General features: G+C 40.2%; 2 protein-coding genes across 2 annotated transcripts; one reads left to right on the top strand and one right to left on the bottom strand.

The window, feature by feature from the left end:
- The first annotated feature begins 1,332 nt into the window (after positions 1 to 1,332).
- asl (argininosuccinate lyase) lies at positions 1,333 to 7,281 on the top strand. Its single transcript, XM_085798434.1, has 16 exons — positions 1,333 to 1,473; positions 1,743 to 1,937; positions 2,549 to 2,632; positions 3,268 to 3,324; positions 3,427 to 3,524; positions 3,614 to 3,691; positions 3,815 to 3,892; positions 3,986 to 4,038; positions 4,785 to 4,847; positions 4,952 to 5,066; positions 5,303 to 5,387; positions 5,570 to 5,629; positions 5,741 to 5,824; positions 6,292 to 6,372; positions 6,688 to 6,794; positions 6,937 to 7,281. Exons 1-16 carry the CDS (start codon positions 1,459 to 1,461, stop codon positions 7,079 to 7,081), a joined length of 1,398 nt encoding a protein of 465 aa, XP_085654560.1. The 5' UTR covers positions 1,333 to 1,458; the 3' UTR covers positions 7,082 to 7,281.
- Positions 7,282 to 7,492: 211 nt separating this feature from the next.
- Positions 7,493 to 15,866, bottom strand: ca4c (carbonic anhydrase IV c). The gene is made up of 8 exons (XM_085798435.1): positions 15,694 to 15,866; positions 12,898 to 12,945; positions 11,527 to 11,691; positions 10,977 to 11,122; positions 10,250 to 10,342; positions 10,099 to 10,165; positions 9,851 to 10,014; positions 7,493 to 8,748 (listed from the first exon to the last, which is right to left on the bottom strand). Exons 1-8 carry the CDS (start codon positions 15,746 to 15,748, stop codon positions 8,560 to 8,562), a joined length of 927 nt encoding a protein of 308 aa, XP_085654561.1. The 5' UTR covers positions 15,749 to 15,866; the 3' UTR covers positions 7,493 to 8,559.
- Positions 15,867 to 17,804: the final 1,938 nt, after the last annotated feature.

A 17,804-nucleotide genomic window follows, 5' to 3' on the forward strand; every position in this document is an offset into this window, starting at 1 on the left:
CACAGCACATACGATACAGGCAGGCGATTCTGTAAATTAAATAATTTTCTCAACAACAAAAAAAACTCACCAAAAAGGCAACTCAAACAGCAACTGCGACCAGACACGGTGAAGTCTCGACGAGGAGTGCGCGCCTTTTTTTTTTGATTTTCTTCCGCTTCCGCCTCTCCTTCTTCTTCGTCTCCTTTTCGTTTGATTGCAGTGGAAACCAGCAGCGTTAAAGTACATTAGCGCCACCCACCCACTATGTTGGTGTGTGCGCCACAAGCCACTGCAGAGAGCGAGGGCCAGGGAAACAGACCACGGATTCAAAACAGGCAGATGAAGAAAAAACTTATGTAGCCTAATATGACTACAAAGACATGTGAAGCTGCAGCATATTTAAAGATAGGCTACCCTACATAAAAGGATGATCAACTAGCACAACAACAATGGTCGCAGTCGCAGACGCACAGGCGCGTAGCTGTAGGTGTCAGCCAGAGGGCACAATTTGAACCAACCATGCTAAGTATGAGATGAAGAGCACAAATCAATTCATACCATCGTCTTGTCTTCCAATTAGGAGTAAACCCTGTCAATTTAATTCTGAAGCCCATAGGACGCAATGTTTTCCATGCACGCTGCGGGGGTACAGTGCTAGAGTGCACCAGGACCATGGCGCAGTGCACATCATGTGTGTTGCTGGGTGACCGAAACAGCATCAGGAAGCGTTTCTTTTCCCCTATGCCTGTGTAGTGAATATCGATATATCTGACAAATAAGCAGAGGAAAATCCTATCATTAGTTCTTCAGGAAGGAGACAATAGCAAACACAAAGAGGGGGAGGGAGTGTGTTCACGATACCCTCGAGGGCAAGTCAGGAATTGGAAGAGTTTCATCTCATCCAGGAGCTCAGGTTTCATGATGGCCACTAGTTCCATCAGGAAAGTGAGGGAGTCCGTCCAAAGTGTCGTCACAGAGTGCTGCGCTCATGTTGAGCCTGGCTCAACCTCTGCACAGCACCACTCTTGCACGGAACACGGGCATGTTTGCTACAACACATACACAATGAATGGTAACCCGGGCGCAGCCGGCACTCATCGCGTCCTATGTGAAAAGGGCTTGATGCTCCCAAAATTCACCATTGTCACAGGTGGAAAACAGATTCTGTTATCTAGAAATATGACCACCGGGTATAATTATAAATAGTATATAATTTAATACTCTGAATTTTATAGTTTCTATTTATTTATAGCAACATAATAACCCATGTGACCAATAGGGCTCTTGGCCACCCCATGTGGCCACCCCGGTCCAAAACTTCCGGGTACGCCCCTGTAACTGTAACGTCTTCCCGTGACGTGTTTAAAGTGACAGGAGCAGGTTCAGCTTCTTGCTGCATGGCCACTCTGCTGCTGTTTCACTGCACTTCAGCTATATATCTCCACACCAAACTACAGACACCCATCGTGGATAAACATGTCCGGGACGGAGGTAAGGTTAACTGTTGAGCTTTAGAAAGCCCGAGCACCGCAAAACATGTGTCGTCGACGTCGTTGTTGTTGTTGTTTTAGCGGCCAGCTGGACGCTAACAAAGCAAACTGTCAAACTAAAACCTCCCCTCTATAGATATATCTATGCCTCCCCTCCACTGTGAGCAGGCTAGCAGGACGGCGAGCTACATTACAGCAGTATTACTGTGTTTATATGTTTATTGTTGTGGTGTACGCAATGTTTTTTTCCCCTCACTGTCTCATGAACAGGCGGGTAAACTTTGGGGGGGTCGCTTCGTGGGAGACACCGACCCCATCATGGAGAAGTTCAATGCATCCATCGCCTATGACCAGAGGATGTGGGATGCTGACATCAGAGGGAGCAAGGCTTACGCGAAAGCTCTGGAGAGGGCAAATCTGGTCACCACGGATGAGATGAACCAGATTTTACACGGGATGGATCAGGTTAACTCTTACCTCAACCACACACACAGCTGGAGGCAGCTTCAATGGAAACAACAGCCTGATAAAATTAATCAAACAACCACATCATTGGTCCATCTTAGGTGTTTATAATTGCAGCTGTATGGCCCCTGCAAAGCCAGATACTCCTGGATATGTGTGTGTTGTGTTACTGTCTGCCCTTCAGCACAGATTCAGGTTAATAGATGACAGCTGAAAATGTGCTATTGCACCGGATTCCTCTGTACTCTGCTGAGTGCCTGGTGAACAATAGTATCATCATGTGACAGTGTCAGCTGCAAAACAGCTTCAGTGAGTCTTTCACCCACACAGACAGGTCCGTTTTTAGGGTGCCCTCTCTAACCTGATGCTTTGCTTTGTGCAATGCACGTGTTGTTAGGTGATCAATACAACTGAAAGAACAACTGAGTAGATAATGTGACACAAAGATGAACACATATGTCCCATATTTGATCATAACTAAGAGCTCAACAGGTGTTTACAAACATTTTTTGTGTACTGTAGGTAGGCTGTATTTAACTTTCTCAGTTCCAGATTGATGAATCACCCTGTATTATATATATTTTTTAATGGTAATATACTTATGTTTTCAGATTTCCGAGGAGTGGTCTAAAGGTGCTTTTGTTATCAAAGCTGGAGATGAGGACATTCATACTGCCAATGAGCGCAGGTTAAAGGTGCGGTTCAACTTGTTTGTCCCTCATAACTCTACATAAGAGAGTGTTATTGTAAAGCAAAGTCAGATACCTGCCTGTCTGATGTTTTAGTGATGCTGCTGCTGATGTCAGCAATAGGCTTTGTGAATACAACATAATCACCAGTGAGAACGATGGCTGAAACTATGAACATGTACTGTCTGTGTCACGAAAGCCTGTCCTATTGAAAACACATTAACAAGCTACACTGTCACATTGCACCCCTGCACTTGTTGACATGTAAAACTGTACTGTACTCCAATTTAGTACTGGTAATGTAGTCCTAAATTACTGTACTGTCAAATACTGCACTATAATTTAGTACTGTGGAGATATACACTGTCCTGCTTGTGTAAATACAACATAATATATATTATTCCAGTGATTAAAATAGTTTGCAACAAATACACTGCTTACGTTGTCTAAGAATTGGCTTTGGTCTTTTCATGAGAATTGTTTATAATGAAGAAAAAAAAAGAATGACACCAGTCTGATCCTTTTACCTTTTTTTTTACCTCATTGATAATCTTTTAGGTGTTAAGCTCAGTGTTTTAACCTTGAGGTCTTGGTGTTGGTGATGAGAGATGTCTTTGTCCTTCCGTTTCCTGTTTTCCCAGGAGCTGATTGGTGCACCTGCTGGGAAGCTTCACACCGGCAGGAGCAGAAACGATCAGGTTTGTCAGATCAAGCTCAAAACTGTATTTACTGGATATTTATTTGGTCTTGTGGCCTGTGTATTGTTGGCTACAGACAGTATGTGTGTTTTTGTCGAACAGGTGGTGACTGACATGAGGCTGTGGCTGCGAGATGCCATCTCAACGCTCACAGAAAATTCCCTGCAGCTGATATCGAGCATGGTGGAGCGGGCAGCAGCGTAAGATGAATACACACAAACCGCACAAACGACCTCACACACCTGCTTGTAACTGTGTTATCAAAGTTACCCTGTTGTCTCTACCTCAGGGAAATCGATGTCCTATTCCCTGGTTACACACACATGCAAAGAGCTCAGCCAATAAGATGGAGCCACTGGATTCTAAGGTGACCTTTAAAATTAAATACACAGCACAGTGCACGTTTCCTAGCTTTTACATTAGAGGATGTGTTTTCATATGAGTCTCTCTCTTCTCCTTCCTCATGCTTGCTGGTTGAGCCACTCCTCAGTCATGCGGTTGCACTGAGCAGAGATGTGGAACGGCTTCAGGAGATCAAGAGAAGGGTTAATGTTTTACCTCTGGGCAGGTACGCTGCTACACACATGAACTGTCTGACACCGGCTGTCACACACAGACATGACAGAATAATTTGAATAAGAATAATCTGTGTCATTTTCAGTGGTGCCATCGCTGGGACACCACTCAACATCGACAGGGAGCTGCTACGGAAAGGTCAGGCCACTGCTAAGAAAGAACCAGCATGTTACCCTGTCTCTATGTTTCTGAGAATATAGTTATGAGTTATGATTGTCTTTCTTGTGAATGTGTGAAAGTGAGTACGATAACTACAGCTGAATGATGTGCAAGTTTTTGCATTTATTTTCACTGAAAATGTTTTTTATGATGATGATGTGATTTTAGTTACATCCAAACAAACATGTTCTTTACACTTAGAGAATATGGCTTGTACAGTAGCTGCTCTATGTGTGTGGCATCACAATGCTTGTGGTGCTAACGATTTATAACATGGTTGTGATCCATTTTACCTTCATCAACCCTACAATTTGGATATCAACATCATCAATTATATTTAGATTAGTTGTGCAGCCCAAGCCATACTTTATAGATATTTTACCACACCAACGTATCAATGAATAACAAAGATGATGGGTCAGTGCAACGTCTACAGCTTGTTTCTGTTGCTCCCAAAAGGGGCAAAATAAAAATAATTGTTACAGGATTTTTTCCTTGTTGTCTGCTTCGTCATGTCGTGTATATAACTGTGTTCCCCTGTTACTGTATTGTTTTTATGTTCTGGGACTCCGGATGGAAATTAGCATCGATGCTACAATCCGGCACATTTACATGTTTTTATATGTACATTGATGTGCACTGTCCCAGTCAAATAAACAAATAAAGTAAAGTAAAGTAAGATTAAAATCCAAAACGTCTCCATATCTCCTCCTCTGGATCTGCAGAGTTGGCGTTTGACGGCATCAGTCTCAACAGTCTGGATGCCACGGGCCAAAGAGACTTTGTTGGTATGTAAACCACACGTCAGCCAGCAATACATACAGTGTACCCATCTTCGAATGAAATCCCTTCCTTTGTGTTGACTTGTGTTGACTTGTGTGCGTCTCTTCAGTGGAGTTCTTGTTCTGGGCTTCATTGTGTGTGACCCACCTCAGTAAGATGGCCGAGGACCTGATGCTGTACAGCACAAAAGAGTTCTCCTTCATCACACTGTCTGATGCCTACAGGTCAGTCACATGTTGCTAAAATATAATAATGATATAATATAAATTAATATTAATATACTGTAATAATAACATAATAATAATTACACAAAACTGCAATTGTCTAATGGTGAATGACACTTAAAATGTCTGATGACAATGATTTGTTAAACCTGTTCATTTGCTGCATTGCTGAAACGTGTGTTTACTTCCACCTCTCTATATTTCCCATGTTTCCTCTCACCACTACATGTGTGCAGCACAGGAAGTAGTCTGATGCCCCAGAAGAAGAACTCTGACAGTCTGGAGCTGATCAGGAGCAAAGCAGGTCGAGTCTTTGGCAGAGTAAGACTGAAGACAGACTTCTGTGATTATTGAAGAGACCTCATTGCCAGATAATACTGATAATGTTAAAACATTAACTTTTTTTGCTTAAAGGTTTTCTCTTTTTACTTATTAGAAGATGACAGATACTGTATGTCTGATGTGACTTTCTGACCTCTGACACCGTTCTCTCTGTATTTCAGTGTGCAGGCTTCATGATGACACTGAAGGGCCTGCCAAGCACCTACAACAAAGACCTGCAGGTTGTGTTTTTTTTGTGTGCTTTCACTCCACTCATTCATTTCCTTTCTAGATATTTTCTCAAAACTATTTATTTAAATCATGCTATCTTTATGTTTGCCACTTTTCCTCAGGAGGATAAAGAGGCCATGTTCGACTGCTACGACACTGTTCATGCTGTGCTGCAGGTGACAACTGGAGTCATGTCAACTCTCCAGGTCAGAGATTTTAGTCCGTTCTGAACTAAACTAAAAACACACAGCTTGCTCTCATTGATATCATGTGGTTGTTGATTTTCCTGCCAAAGCCATAGGGATATTGTTTTCACATTGTCTGCATATACGTCACATTCCCTTGGACACGATATTTCAAAAACACCTTGACGGAATTTCTTCTGATTTGGCCAAAACATCCACAAGGACCCGAGGATGAATTGATTTAGGTTTGGTTGTCAAGGTCACAGTGACTTCACAAAAAGCTGTGTAGTCTTTCTGAATTAAATATGTCTGTAAAACCTTGAATGAATTCCTTACATTTGCGACAAAGGTTTATCTTCAAAGGTAAAGGTCAAGGTCATGTGACCTCATTAAACACAATAATAATGTTTTATATGACAGGAAGCTACTCAACTGCACGATAGTAAATCCTGTTACATTATAAGAGGCTGTGTGTGCTTTTGTTTCAGATCAACCAGAGTGTGATGGAAGCAGCTCTGAGTCCTGACATGTTGGCTACTGATCTGGCCTATTATCTTGTGAGAAAGGGGGTGAGTTATCCCTACTGTGTATATAGATATATAAATTAATATATATACTATAATATATAATCTATATTCTCTGTCATTTTTAATAGATTTTAGACTCGAGACAAAGGAAGTATAATCAGCAGATTTCCATAAAGTATTATTGTTTCTAATGTCTTTTGTCTCCATCACCCACATCAACCGAGTGAATATAAAAAAGATGATGGTTGAAAACAATGTACAATATAGCTGCAATCAAGATAATACAATTTTTTTTTTCCTTTTCAAAATGTGTTTTTGTCTGTTGAGTCACTGTTTACGCCTGCTGTTCTGTTACAGATGCCGTTCAGAGAGGCCCATGGTGTCTCTGGTCAGGCTGTGTTTGCAGCTGAATCCAAAAAAATTGCCCTAAATCAACTTACTGTGGAAGACCTGAGTGCTGTTAGGTGATTGTCTCTTTTTTTTACACACACACACACACACACACACACACACACACACACACAAACACACAATTACATCATCATATTCCTCATCATAGTATAACTTTTCCCTAAATGGCTCCCTCTGTCATTGTCTGTTATTTAGCCCTCTGTTTGGAAGCGACGTGTCCTCGGTGTGGGACTACAGGAGCAGCGTGGAGCAGTACAGCGCCCCTGGAGGCACAGCCAAGAGTAGCGTCGCTGCACAGGTGGAACACCTGAGGGACTGGCTCAAGAGACAGGCACAGTGACCTCAACCCACTGTCACCTTAACGCAATTTGAATCAGGTTTACTGCCACAAGTAGGGGTAGAGTAAGTATGAGATATGAGACTTAGGTCAAAGTGACAGATTGATGACCATGTTGCCTTTCAATCACTCTTCTCTGTTCTTTGTACTGACATATACAACATGTTACATGGACAATGTTACATCTGTTACAAAAGAGAGAATAGAGGCCAAAAATAAATAAATGGTTCTCAAATAGTGTCATTACAGTCTGGTCTATTATGGCTTCATCAGGGATCCAATAGACCCACACAGACACAGGAAGGCGCTGTTGAATAGCACACTGTACCGGCCCAACTTTACAGCCATTAAAAATGTGCAGTGTTTTTGTTGTGTAACATTACATACACCATGCATATTGTACTAAAACAAAAAGGCAAGAAAGATAAATTTATTTCTATAAACAATTTCAAAGAGCAGTTCAAGCTGTGTTCTGGGACATATTATACAGAAATCTTCCGCAAGAAACAAAGGATCAAACAGTTGCTGATTTGCTGACATGAAATCAATGATTGGTGTTATTATCCCTGATAAGATCAGTAATGTAGCATTTAGATAAAGTTATTAGTTTGTACTGTCCATTTATTGGTTTATACAGTAAATGTCTCCCCAGTTTAAATTTCATGATTATATACAAAGCAATGCATGAAGCACTCAAAGAAGAGGGGTTTTTTCTGGCAGAGCATCACAGGTATTTATGTACATTTAGAACATAAATCATACAGCACATTTACGAAATGTTGCATCCCATAATCCTACTTAGATGAAAAAAGAAATCATCTGAACAACATCATTGGAAACAATATATATATATATATATATAGAGAGAGAGAGAGGAAATAGCAGAAAAGCAGTTAATATGTAAGCACACACCCTTAGCTTATGGAGCCATTAAAAAGGGGAAAATATCAATTGAAATCTCCTAATTCTACATTTTATTCATCACACTCCTGTTTTATTTCCAAGAAGATTAAAGAATATGTTAGATACTAAAGATACTAAAATAAGATCTGAGGCTGTTGAGGTAAAGCTCCTTAGGCCTTCCTGTACCTGCTGCAGGATGTTAGCACGCTAGAGCAGAGCTGAGTTCAGCAGACAGCTGATTAATAATAATGATTATTTGAAGAGGCAATCCACACACAATGACGATATTTGCAAATTACAAGGCAAAGTTCAAGCATAACAGAGCTATTTCACCCCTAATCTTTGATATGAATCTCCTGGTTTGGTGTTACTAGAAAGTGAATAGTTCTTAGCAGCCCTCACAGAGTCAGCTTACTTCATGATTGCAAAATATTGGAAAATAACAGCATTAAAAGCAGCAATCACTTCAACAACTTATCGTACTGTCACAGCAATTACAATGAATTTAGCAGGTCATAGTTTTTGTGCACATGGTCATTAATAGCTGGTTGTTTCACTAGCACACATAAAACATTGAGTCAGTGTATCAGAGCCAATGTACCAAGCACAGCTGAGAAAACACAGAGCCACAAGTGGATCACACTTGTCCGAGCTGCACCGGCCGTGGAGCGGTACACAACTCTGCCGTCCAGAGGCTGTGTAGGTCTGAAAATGTCAGTCATGGGTTGACCAGTCCAGAACCAACACTGCTTAACTATGGCATCCAGCTGGAGAGGGGAAAAACAAATGTTTTATACAGGAAGAGCAAGACACAAGGTCAAAAATGAACCTGTTTTTAGTCACACAGTTATACTTTGCTGCTCAAACAAAAGAAAAATAATGTTTCTGTCGTTAAAACAAAGTTCTTAAAAAATGAATTCATTAAAAGAAGCTCTTCTTAATTTAGTATAGCCATAAACATGTATGTATACAACCTCTCTTTACAACACATTTATGTGCTCAAAATCACATAACTGAACACATAATCTTTGAAAAGCTCAGTCATGTTTACAAATGAAACCTGAAGACACCTTTAGGATTTACAGATTTGCTGAGGAAACCAGTTGGTCACTGGTGTGCTGACCCAGAACCCACAGCTCTGTCTCATTTCCATATGTTAGGTGCTAATTCCACACTGCTTATAAATACGCGCTGTTTAAGCATACAAAGTGTACAAACACATCAACACAGCTCTCCTCTTCATATGAGTAGAAACTCTTTGTGAAGCTCTATCCACAAATTAGTAAATTTTTCTTATTAAAGCAGAAGTAAGTGGTCCGGTCGTTTTCGCTAATGCTGCGTTCCAGGCAGGCTTTTGAAATCGTAAATTACAGCTTCAAGTCACAACTTACGACTTTGTAGCGTTCCAGGCAACCCGCTCGTGTTTTTCCGACCTGTTTTACCGGTGAAAGTCACTATAACGGCCACTCGTAACTTCCGACCGGTGAACTCGTACCAGATCGAACTGGTACGACTTCACGGTCGGAAAAATACGAGTTTCCTTGAACGCACCATAACAGTCCTCGTCCCTACGTCGCCACATTCACGGCGTTCCTTGGCTGCACACACAGCCCTGCATGCCGTTCTCTCTCCTCATTGGATAAAAACTGTAGGATACGATAAATGTTTTCTCCTCGGCTCAGAGCAGAGCAGAGGGACTGGGAGACCCGTGTTTCAGTCCAAACACTCTATGTAAGTGATTGCTGTCTGAAGATATAACTATTTAAGACTTATATTAACACAAATATATCACTTACTTCTGCTTTAATATTCAAATAGCTGTCTTATTTATTGGACATTGTCTCATAACCTGCTTAGATACTCGCTCACCTGTCGGCTGCTGATGGCTAATCTCCTGTGAAACACTGTCCAGGCGACTGCCTGCTCACATCCTGGGGTTGTCATGGAGCCCACGTAGCGGTAGTAACTGTGGAGGTCCTTCGCAGATGGGATGATGTCACCGAGTCGAAAGTCTGGGATCACTGTGCTGCTGCCTTAACACAGGAAGAAGAGAGGTAGAGTGTGGGAGAGTGAGGTCAAAAAAAGTCAAATGTACAGTATGTTTCTCAAGCTCATACCATTGGTCTGTACTCGTCCCAAAGCGGCTATCACTGCGTCCAGATGAGGATGATCATCTGTTGATTCCTGTTAGGACACGGCAACACAATCTATTTTAAATAATGTCTATGTTTTTTGATAAAAATGCAGAGTTTAGTTTGAATGTTTTACCTCAAACAGGAAGGCGAGCAGAGCTATACCGGCCATATCATGTTCTGCCTCCGCCAGAGAACCGTATGGTTCCTTAATGTGGACGATGTGCAGCTGCAGAGAGAGAGGAGGAGGAGGAGAGGGTTACAGTATACTGTAAAAAAAAAACATGAACAGTCAACTGTTACTACAACAGGGTTTTCTGTTTTGTTAAGGTCAAGTTAGCCAGAAGTGGTAACAGGGATTTTAGACAAGTAGCAGACAAATAGTGGCATGTAGACCAGTACAGAATACAATGTACAGTAAGTATGTACAGATGAATAACACAAATAAAAAATAGCAGTTTCAATCATTTTAATAATTTCAATGACACATGTGCCCTTGAATCTGTTTAATGCCACTGCTTTAGTCCCAGACTGAGAAGTGGTTTGATAACATTTCATTCAACCATTATTGAAGCAAGCCAGTGTTAATTGGTTTGCATCATTCATGTCTACACCATCGTACAACACAGAGCACACATTTCCAGATATGAATTTTTGAGTTTTCAAGCAGGTGTAAATCTACATTCACAATTTGAATAATCATATTGAAGATGAACCGTTTGACTGAATGTCCACCATGTTTGTAAACAGCTGCTCCTTTAATGAGCTGTGCACAAAAAACTCCTGAGTGAGTCTAATTTCTGACCTCTGTGTGTGATATAACACTTATTCCTGTGAGCTGTCTCCTGCATTATGTACAGTACCTCCATGGGGAATCTCTCTCCATCGATGGTGTGCTCTGACCCTGGTCTACCGCTCCCTCCCCAGTGGAAGTGAAACTGGGCTGCTCTGTAGTGACCGGGCAGTGCTCCTCCAGTCAGCCGGACAGACGGTGGTAGAATAAAGTGAGCTGCGAGGAAGAGAGACTTTCATTTAACACAAATGTCAAAGTTGAGGTGTGTTTCCACTGCAGGAACCTTGCCTGGTGAACAGTTCCTCTACTCGTGTTTCCACCAGAGGAAACAGGGTCCGGCCGGGGAGGCAGGTTTACCACCAAGAACATGTTAGACATAACTTCCTGAAGCTTCAGAAAGTACTGGTATCACCATTGCTACACTGATGTTTTCCACAGAATTATTATATACCCAACATCTTCAAAAACCCACAGCCAGAAATATGTTTTTAGTACAAATGAATTTAAAGGCAAAGTACAAACTTGTAAAATTAAGAAACAAAATATGTTGAACAACAGGTAAAAAGATTTCTCAAAAAGAAGACAATCGTTTTGTCTGGATAAAGCAAGATTGTTGTTACCAGAGTGTCCTTTGTTTTCCACTGTAACGTTGATAATGTCGTTGTGACTGATAAAGTTGAATGGTGGCAGGGCGCTGTTGATGTGCACTTTACTGGTGACAATGTTAATTGGCGACTGGCGTAATCCTCCACAACTGGGAAACTGAGCTGCCCAGTGGCTGGGATCTAAACAACACAAACAACAGCATTACTTCATATAGATACACAGTGTTTATGTGTCCTACTGCCATGTTTTTATTCTTTATAGTCTTGAGCCTTGAGTCCAACCTGTGGCTCTATGCTGCCTGTCATCCTGTCTCTCTTCGAGACTTTCCTTTTTATCTTTTAAAAGAAATGCCCCTAAAATATGTTTTGTAACTGGCCCCTGCTCCTAACAATCTTTAATGGCAATGTATAAATCACGTGAGTGTCCATAGTTACAGAAGATAGATTGCTGCCTACTGGCGCATTAGTTAAAACATGTAGGCTACCTGAAACGGTTCTTTTTCAGAATCAGAATCAGAACTGTTTTATTGCCAAGAGCAGTAAAGGTCATGCAGTTTACAGCACGAGGAACTTGTCTTGGTGTCAGGTGCAACCGTGCAAACATAAAAGTACCAAAAATAGAATAGAAAAAATAGAATGAATTAAAATATTCTAGTGCAAAAGATATGCTATATACAAAAAGGAAATATGCATACCGTATACAATAAATACACATATACTATATAAAAGAATTGAATAAAGATATATACAAAATACTACTAAATAAGTTATTGTGCAAAATGTTGTAGTGCAGAGTGACTGTCCACAGGGTTAGGGTTATTTAGGGGGAACTGGGGCGTTCAATAGGCTGACTGCAGAGGGGAAGAAACTGTCCTTGTGGCGTGAAGAGTTTAATAAAGGACACTTTTGATTGTTTTATGCTGATGATGCTTTAATATACATTAACCTGAAACAATGACAAATATTGTCTAAAGACTCTCAAAGGCCTCTGTGTGTTTGACTTTTTAAAAAAAAAGGTCTAAAAATGACATGATGGTGCCATTCAAATACCAACTGATAGCAGACTAAGCTTTTTCTTAGTGCCGTATTTAGGGGTTGGTTTTACAGGACTCTCTATTTGAAGGTTGTTGTTTTTTTTCAATGTCAGATTCATAGTATTTGGCAGCAGGAATATGCTGTACTTATAATATGAATATTAGTGGTGACTGTAAGCAACTGGGTTTGAGGCAACTAATTGAAATTATGGGTTGGGACAAGGGCCAATGACAGAACGTCCGTTAATGGCGCATCACAAAATATATGAGCACTGACAGAAATTAGCAATAGCACATTATTATTGCACCAAATTTAGTTTTTTTTAATGTTTTTTTTTAACTGTGGTCTTACCTCTGCATGTGTCATCACAGGAGTACTGGCTCTGGTAACACCACTGAGCTGGAGAGAAAGAACAACAAAACTCAGTTCAGGAGTTCTGTGAGTCAGACTGGTTTTCTGCTGTTAATAAATGAGTATTAATTGCCTTCACATTCACGCTCTATTAGCCACAGTGTGTTTTTCTTTCAGTCAGCACTCTCACTAGCTGACCCGCTAATGTGTTTGTACTCCGCAGCTGGACTTTGAGAAGTCAGGACAGGTAAAACACTCTCTCTCTCTCTCTACTAACCCTGTCCTTCAGTTTTCTCTTTGTGACCTTATAGCAGTAAAATAAACAAATTAGGACAAAAATTATCACCCATGCATGGCAAATAAATGTGCCGTGGTCACAGGACACACTCAGTGACCTCCTGACCTGCTATTAGACACAGTACGGCTGCTGGAGGTTACACAAACACTGGACTTGCATTTTCTATACAGGACCACTTAACTCGGAGGGTTAAAAAGAAACAGAGGTGTTGCTTTAGGTTAGCAGAATATTTACAGATACAGACGCAGTTGCAGCAACAATAGGCTAAACACACAAGCATGTATAGGCATCATTAACTGGCTTATAGTTGGGAGGTTATTTATATATTTTAAAATTAGCACACAGAGCTTTAGATGCTATGTTAGCGATAAGTCTCTCATTTCAGCCAGTGAAATGAAAGCCAATGGAAACTTGTGTGCTAAATCGTGTAATAAATAAATGATGAACAATAAAACTCAAACCAGTCATCACAAGCTGCAAGCTCTGAGCTTCACCTGGTCATTAGATTGGTATTTGCAAATTCTCCAACTGAAATAAAATCTCACTTATATTGAAGAGATAATTAATATTCTCAGATCTATTCAGAAAGTTGGATAATGATTTCTTCCTGTCACATTTACACATCTGCATATCACAGCTGCATTTTCTAGGCAAATACCAAGTCAGTGTGTCATTTAACATAATTGTAATTGCAGAGTGAGTCTCATCTCTGAGAATACCATGAACTGAAGACTCAGAATCAAATCAAATTTATTTGATTATACTGTGTCACAACACTGGAGAAGGTTTTACAGTAAACGTTAGCACGACACTACCAGCTGAGGTGCCTGTACTCTGTCCGTCATTGTTTCTCACAATAAGCAAGTCACAGTTAAATAGAAAGACCCTACACGTTGATTTTTACTATTAAAATAGGGACACTATATTCAAAAGTTTCCCTTAATTCAAAATGAAGCTCAAATAAAAGTCTTGTATTGAATCACAAAACTACATCTAAAAGGCACAATGCACTATAGATACAGACTGATTTTTAATCTTTCAGACTAGTCAGTTGTCCGTGTTTGTGATTACACTGATTGCATCCAGTGTAAAGTGGATGTCTGGCTCAGGAAACCTTTATTCAGCTCCTTAACTGCCTCCTCACTGCTGCACCAACCGTGTCCATCCAACAGGTGCTGATGAAGTCATTTAGTCTTGTGCAGTGGTTGTGTATTGTGTTGCTGATGTGAATGAAACTCCAGTGTCTGACTCCGCGGTGGGAATGAAAGGCGCTATAGAGAACCATTTAGCTAATATAGGAGCGCAGATTAACCCCGCTGCTTCCCACAGTGCCGTTCTTTGAAAGGGGACAACAGTTCTCACCAACTGAGAACAATGCACAGGTGGAGGTTGGCTTTACTCCACCTGGCTCATACACCCGTGACAAATCGAGCAGCAGAGGAAAGGAAAACCTAAGACATGCCACCATAAATCCACCAGATTTACTCTGTTTTCTTTTTGTCCCTTTTCACTTCTCGACATTGTGGAGAAATACATCCCTGAATTCAGTGGTTCCCAAGTTTGTTTGTTTTTTTTGTTTTTTTTTAGCTTTTAAGTATATTGGGGTTAACAAATAAAACATTCATCTGAGTTTTCTGCTGCAGCTACTTGGTTTGGTTTGACAACTCATATTAGTCAAAGCATTAATAACTTATATTATGTGACTGTCATTAAGTGACTCAGATTGCTGATGTCTGGTGAGGCATCCACTTCCTGCTTTGACTAAAGTTCCATAGTATTACTTTAAAACAGCAATATCCGTTGAAAATTAGAGCGGCAGAGATTAGTAATTCAGATAACTGGCACTAAAGTGTTGATTATCTTGATAATCAAACATAATTTGGGAGAATTTGCTTCTTTTCCTTATCTCACATTAGAGTAAATTAAGCTTTTTAATTGTTTGTTTTGTATTTGAACAAGCAAGAGGCGTGTAATGTTACCAGAAATGTTTGGCATTCACAGATATTTTCTTATGTTTTAGAAAAAGGAAATAATTGCTTTCTTTACTGAAAAATGAATCAGGAGAGATGATAATAAAAAGACAGTTTGTTGCTGCCCCTCGTCATTTATTTTCCCCTTTTTTCATTTGATTTCATTCAAAACAGTTAAAAAGTTTTTTATCTTTTTGTTCTAGATATGTTTTTGTTTTTTCCCCAGCAAAGGTTTACTGTTAGAGGTCATGTTCACAAAGCTGTGAATGAAGATCTGCAATAATATGCAATAATAAGACACTACATTTCTTCAACACTATACCTTAAAAAATAACGTGAATTACAAATTATTTTTTTTTAAATTTAAAACACATAAAGTATGAGTACAAGTACATGCTCAGAGGTGTAAACCAAGCCTAATAAAACCGAACCTTGCTGTCCTTTCTTATGCAGTTTTAATTGTCTTATAATGTAATGGTCCAAATGTGTGTGTGTGTGTTTGTGTTTGTGTGTGTGTGTGAGTCCTACCTGTGGACTGAGAGAGAAGAGAAAGCAGAATCAGGAGGTAGAGAGAAAAACCCATGATCAAGACCAGTACAGATACCAGGGAAGATCCTGATCCGCTGCCTTCACATACTGACTCTGCGTAGCATTTTAGGGTGGGAGGGAAACTGTTATAGGAGTATGGCAAAATGTGTGTGTGTGTGTGTGTGTGTGTGTGTGTGTGTGTGTGTGTCTGTGTGTGTGTGTGTGTGTGTGTGTGTGTCGTATGAAAGCCTAAGATCGACACCTGGTGGTAAAATCACAGCCTCCTCCTCCTCCGTCAAACTCAAACCACACTATCACAACCACACAAAACTAGTTCATGTCTGGTTTTTAAAAGGTGACAAAATAAAACAAGAACTGCATTGATGTTAAGAGGAACATGTGGAATAAAAAAGATAACACCTCTAGTTCTGTTGTATCAACAGAGTTACAGTTCTTTTCCAGCCAGGACATAAATGGCCTGTCAGACACAGGTCCAACTGAACAAACTCAATGATTCAACGACCAAAAAGACACAGAATGACCACACCATGCAAAAGGAGCCAAGAAAAGAAAAAGAAAAAGGGGGCTAAACGTATTGCTGGGGATGTCAGACGAGCTGAGTTCATAAAGGTCACTGAAGGTCATTAAAGGTCATATAAAGGTCATATAAAGTGTATAACCCTTCTTCTCTGGAGGAGGGTCTGGCGAGCGAGACTATATACAGTAAAGTGCAACACAAGGCTGTTGCACTTTATATGCACACCAACGTTTCCTTCTAAACCTGATCAATTTTACTCCCACTGTTCATCAGATGTCTGTTGATTGAGACATAGTTAGTAAAAGGAAAAAGAAGAACGGCGCACACTCAGCTCCAGTTGCAGAGAGTTTTATTTAAAACTCTCTGTAACTGGAGCTGAGCGTGCGGCGTTCTTCTTTTTCTTTATTCAACTTTATCCATCGCCAGCACCTCTACAACCTGCGGTGTGCGTTGTTTCTCATCTTAACAATGAGACATAGTATCATGAGACACACCTGTGCTTTTTACTGACCACTCGGGTAGGCTATACTGCTGTAAATGCAGAGTAGAGTGGAAACACAGGAGAAACGAAAAAGAAAATGTGGGTGTGTGTTAGGACATCTCTGGAACATTGTATAAACTCAAAAAAGTGTAGAAAGAAAAAAGTGCAGGCACTCAGGTGGGTTTGAAAAAGTTAAAAACCCTTTTTCTTGGTGGGTAAAAAAAAACACCAACGTGTGTCAGCTTGCGCCTTTAGGGTGTGTGTGTGTGATAAAGGGTTTTTAACTTTTTCAACCCCACCTGGGTGCCTACACTTGTTTCTTTCTGATCTGTTACCCTTTGCAAGAGCACCGATTTGAGGGACACCAGCAGCGCTCCTGTGATCCTGTGAGTTTAATTCTGAATTTAAAAAACAATGAGCTTTTTTTCTCTTCAAAAATTCCATTAATGTGCATATTTGTCTTGCCATGTGTAAAAGCAGTAATACACATTGGAAACCTCACTCCAACATTTTATATATAAATAGACATTATAAATTATACATAAACATAAACAAGATATAATATAATAATGTAGTAATGAGCAATGAAAACAACAAACAATAATGACATCATAAGGTGATGCATATAGAAATATATTTATTTCAATATTAATCCAGTACATGCATATTTACCTCCATTAAAATTGAATTGTGTGATTAACAAAATATTTGCAGCTACAAGTTATTAGTTACTTAAAGCAGAAGTAAGTGATATATTTGTGTTAATATAAGTCTTAAATAGTTATATCTTCCGACAGCAATCACTTACATAGAGTGTTTGGTCTGAAACACGGGTCTGTCAGTCCCTCTGCTCTGCTCTGAGTCGAGGAGAAAACTTTTATCGTATCCTACAGTTTTTATCCAATGAGGAGAGAGAACGGCATGCAGGGCTGTGTGTGCAGCCAAGGGACGCCGTGAATGTGGCGACGTAGCGACGAGGACTGTTATGGTGCGTTCAAGGAAACTCGTATTTTTCCGACCGTGAAGTGGTACCAGTTCGATCTGGTACGACGGGTTGGAAGTTACGAGTGGCCGCTATAGTGACTTTCACAG

Source organism: Trachurus japonicus, chromosome 14 (assembly GCF_045865225.1).
Source record: "Trachurus japonicus isolate A0001 chromosome 14, Traja_1.0".
In the NCBI taxonomy this organism is placed as follows: Eukaryota; Metazoa; Chordata; class Actinopteri; order Carangiformes; family Carangidae; genus Trachurus; species Trachurus japonicus.